Source organism: Arachis ipaensis, chromosome B09 (assembly GCF_000816755.2).
Source record: "Arachis ipaensis cultivar K30076 chromosome B09, Araip1.1, whole genome shotgun sequence".
In the NCBI taxonomy this organism is placed as follows: domain Eukaryota; kingdom Viridiplantae; phylum Streptophyta; class Magnoliopsida; order Fabales; family Fabaceae; genus Arachis; species Arachis ipaensis.
In genome coordinates, this window is record NC_029793.2 from 16,780,516 (window position 1) to 16,785,131 (window position 4,616).

The 4,616-nt window shown below is 33.7% G+C and overlaps 1 protein-coding gene across 1 annotated transcript; it reads left to right on the forward strand.

Moving 5' to 3' along the window:
* Positions 2,766-4,107, forward strand: LOC107615088. Its single transcript, XM_016317201.1, has 2 exons — positions 2,766-2,886; positions 3,428-4,107. The coding sequence occupies exons 1-2, from the start codon at positions 2,766-2,768 to the stop codon at positions 4,105-4,107; spliced, it is 801 nt and encodes a 266-aa protein (XP_016172687.1).

A 4,616-nucleotide genomic window follows, 5' to 3' on the forward strand; every position in this document is an offset into this window, starting at 1 on the left:
AAATATTCTCTATCTCGATCACTACGAAGAATTTTTATTTTCTTATCATGCATCTTTTTTACTTCCATTTTATATTTCTTAAACATTTCAAAAGCTTCATCATTATTTCTAAACAAAAACACATAAGTAAATCTAAAACAATCATCAATAAAAGTCATAAAATATTTTTTTTTCTCCTCTAGTAATATTGCCATTTAATTCACAAATATCACTATGAATCAATTCTGATAAATGTGTATTTTTTTTCAAATTTAGAAAAATATTTTTTAGTAAATTTAGATTATATGCAAATATCACATTTCTTATTAAAATTCTTGTTGCTAAGATCAATATAGTTATTTTTATGCATATATTCAATTGATTTGTAATTTAAGTGTGCTAATTTACTATGCCATAAATCACAAGAATCAACACCAATTAAGTACAATTTTAGTCTCTAAGATATAGGCCGAAAATTTTTTCGTCCGAAATCTTTTTTTGTATATAAAATCATCTCTAAGGTTTAAAACCAAGTTTTAAAATCGTCCTTTTTACTTAAATCTTAAAATTTTGGATCAAATTATCTATAAGAAAAAAAATATAAAATAAAAAAAAGAAAAATAAGAGAAGGAGAGTGTTTCTGTTCCTACGAAGGGGAAAGGGAAGAAGAAGAAGAAGCTGTCAATGATCTACCTCTGGCTCGGCTTCCACTGCCAAAAATTTAATATTAAGTTAAACTTTAGAGACGATTTTAAAACTAAGTTAAACCACAAGGACCATTTTGTATGCAAAAAAAGGTTGGGGGCGAAAAAAATGTTTGACCTATACCTTAAGAACTAAAATCGTACTTAACTCTACAAAAAAATAGTCATTTTATTAATACTAAGTTTAAACATGTCTTTAGTACAATATCCTTTTTCTCAAATCTGGAACATGAAATACATTTATTAAACTTAATTTCTTTTTAAATATAAAATTCAATTCCACAATTTCTTGATCACAAACTTTGGCTGATGAGTTGTCATTGTCCATTAAGATTTCTATATTGTTTCACTTCGTATATTTTGAATTTGGTTGCAATCAATACAAATGTGAACAGTATCCCCAGAATCTAACTATCATTCAAGTAATTTTTCTTATGTTGCCATGTTGAGTTAACCATGCCAATATGCATAATTTGTATTTTTTCTGCAACCATAGCAATTAGATCCTTCTCTTCCACTAAGTTGGTCTTTGGTACTTTTTTTTCAGAAGTCTACATTCTTTGATGTAATGTCCTTTCTTGTTACAATAATAATACTCTCTTTGTCTCTTCTTGTCTTGTTTTGAATTTTTTGAGAACTTTATTTTCTTTTTATTATTGGTGTTGTCTTCATCAATATGAATCACTTTAGAACTTTGAAAAAGATACATATCATCACGTTTTCGAGTTTCTTCCTCTATACGTATATCCTTTAGTAATTTTTTAATTGTGAAGTCCTCACTAAAATGTAAAATTTTTTTCTTGTAACCATTCCAAGATGAAGGCAATTTTGAAATAATTGCTCCAACTTGTAATGATTCAAGAATCACTACTTGTAGATTACGAAGTCTACTTACAAGAATTTGTAATTCATGAATTTGATCTATAACAGGCATAGTATCATTTATAATAAATTCAAAATATTTCATCATAATAAACTTATCTGTTTCTTGTCGTTCAGTATTATACTTTTCTTCCAAAGACTTATAAATCTCCAATGGTGATTGAATTGACTTGTAGAGATCATAAAGTTGGTCAGATAAAGTATTGAGAATATGACCTCGGCATGCAAAAGTATCTTCACCACGCTTCTTCTTCAATTGAACAATCTTTTCTTTCTTTTCCGGTGTAAAATCTTCAGCGCCATTAGCAATTGGTGTAGTCTTTGGGTCAATCGCATATGCAAGATTGAGAAGGCGAAAGAAGAAACATCATCTTATCCTTTCAACGGTTGAAGTTTATTCCATCAAAGTGATCCAATTTGACAAACTCTTGCTTCATGACCTTGAATGTGATGTTTTGATCTTGTACCATCTTCAATAAATATCTCTCCCAAATTGTTGGGTAAATAAAAATGGTTTCAAGGCACGATTAGATCGCTTTATTTAGAGAAATATTTGTCCCCATACTTAGTTGTTATAGGGTTGATGACAATACTCTCCCAAAATATAATGAAATCTTTGAATTTTTTATTTAACAATAATAAGAAATCCTCAATTCTTTTTGTTAAAAAAAAGACACACACTTTTTTGTCTTTTTATTATAGAAAATAAAATAGTGGGTGACTAATTATATAGGATATTCTAAAATAAGCACGATAACTTTATAATTTTTCAGATTTTACTACAATAAACAAGAGTAATGATGTAACATTCTTGATGCAGCGGTGAATACTGAAAACTGCTATTGGATAAGTAATGCTTTAATTTTAGGGCAATTTAATCAAATAAAATGTTTAGAAACAAATTGTATCCGATTACAACTTTCTCAAACTGAAGACGCAATTACAATTTTCACTATTTTATAAAAATTGTTACTGGTACCAGCAGATTAGAGATGAATATAAATTTTACCGGTAGTCGCGATTTACATTGAAAAAAGTGCAACAAAAAACTGTTATAGGCAGCAGCGGTTTCTGAAGGAAGGAATTTGTGCATAAACCGTTATATGCAGTAGCGGTTTATGTGTGATTTATGATTACATTTCTTGTCTATATATACCCCTCCAAGACAATGAGGTAGTAGTAGAGTGTCATTTTTCACAAATGGATGGTGAGGAGAGCTTCCTAACTCTAGTGCATTACTCTGGTAAAATTCAGAAAAGTAAAAGGCACAGTGTTAAATTTACGAATAGGGAACCGCTTAGCATTTTTATCCGGTCATCGAGTACGTTGGCCGATATCAAAAGCAGTATATTACAAAAGCTGGGGTGTGTGGGACAAAGTGGGTAAAAAAGTTATTCTACAATGGGTTGCGTTTATTTATAGGGATGGAACACTGAGACAGGGACACAGAATCACAGAATCGTATTTGACAGATGAGACATGGACAGAGACATTGTGTCCAGAGACACTGAATTAGTGTATTTTGTGTCCATCCTGACAGAAAGGACACAGAGACATTATCAGCGGACACAACTTATTTTTTATTTTTTCTTTCGTTATTCTTGTTAATTTTTTATAATTATACTTTTTATTATTATATTTTTTCTCAAATTTTTTGAATGAAAAAAAATGAAAACAAATTAGATTTTCATAATTTGTTCTACCTTATCACTAAACATAATACAAGGATACTAAATTCTGTGTCTCTGTCCTTTATGTATTGTTCTCAATGTCTTTCTTGTCCTATTCTTAGAAACAAACGCAGCCCAAGATCCCTATTGCTGTTGTCTAAAGTGGTGTGAAGTATGAAACATTTGTGATAGGATCCGATAAAGATATACAGGTCTTGTTTCACTATAGGCGAAGTATTTCTGAAGTTAGAATACCCGAGTTGTTTGCTAAGTTGAAAGATGGCATCGACAGTTCTAGGGAATTAGCGCCAAATCCTCAGTCGACGATGATGGGGGGTGCCTTAACGTCGATGTCTGTGGTAGCACCTGCTTGTCTATTGGTTGATCCTCCATGTATTGCAGTTGGTACTGCTAGTTCATCTCATCGTGTTCCTGATTTTGCAGTTGAGTCTGGACCGGATCGAGTTGAAAATGCGATGCGAGAGGATGATTTAGACGATGAGCCAGTCAACATTGTTGGGGACAGTGATGACGATACTTCGAGGAATCCACGTATATCCCATGGACCATCGAGTTTCGGCACACTGCAACATCTACCACATTTGTCGGCCTTAAACTTGGAAGCCATAGGCCAACAGCCGGAGGTCAATGCAACCTTTAGGAGTCAGGGATTGTATGATGCAACCGCTCTAACAGAATTTCAGATTGACCAATATTTTCAAAGCAAGGAAGAAGCTGTGCTGAGTGTAAAGGATTACAGCATCCGACGTGGAGTTGAATACAGAGTGATGAAGCCAGACTATCTTAAATACCATGGGAGATGCAAGGAGTTCGGTAAATGGTTCACGTGGATGATTCGTATCACGCTCTGATAAAGGAAGAGCACTTAGGAAATGCGGCGGTACAACGGACCGCACACGTACTTGGCCACATCGATATCAACCGATCGCAAGCAGCTTGATTATCATGTCATATGTGCGAGGATCTTTTCGTTGGTTAGAGCTGATGTATGAGTTACAATAAAGGTGTTGCAGGAAGCTACTGAGGCGACCTATGGATTCAAGCCTAGCTCAGGAAGGTTTGGATGGCGAAGAAGACGGCAGTAGCACATATCTACGGCAACTAGGAGGAGCCTTATGGCGAGTTGCCCCGTTAGATCCTTGGGATGATATCCACCATGGAGGGTACCATTGCTCTGTTGAAGACCTTTCTGGTTTGAGTTGGTGATCAGGTTGATGAATCAATTGTCTACTTTCATCGTCTTTTCTGGACATTTTCTCTCTGTATTGAGGATTTTTTACACTGAAAACCGCTAGTCAGCATCAATGGTACTCACTTGTATGGTAAGTATAGAGGGACTTTGCTGCTGGCGATTGTTCAA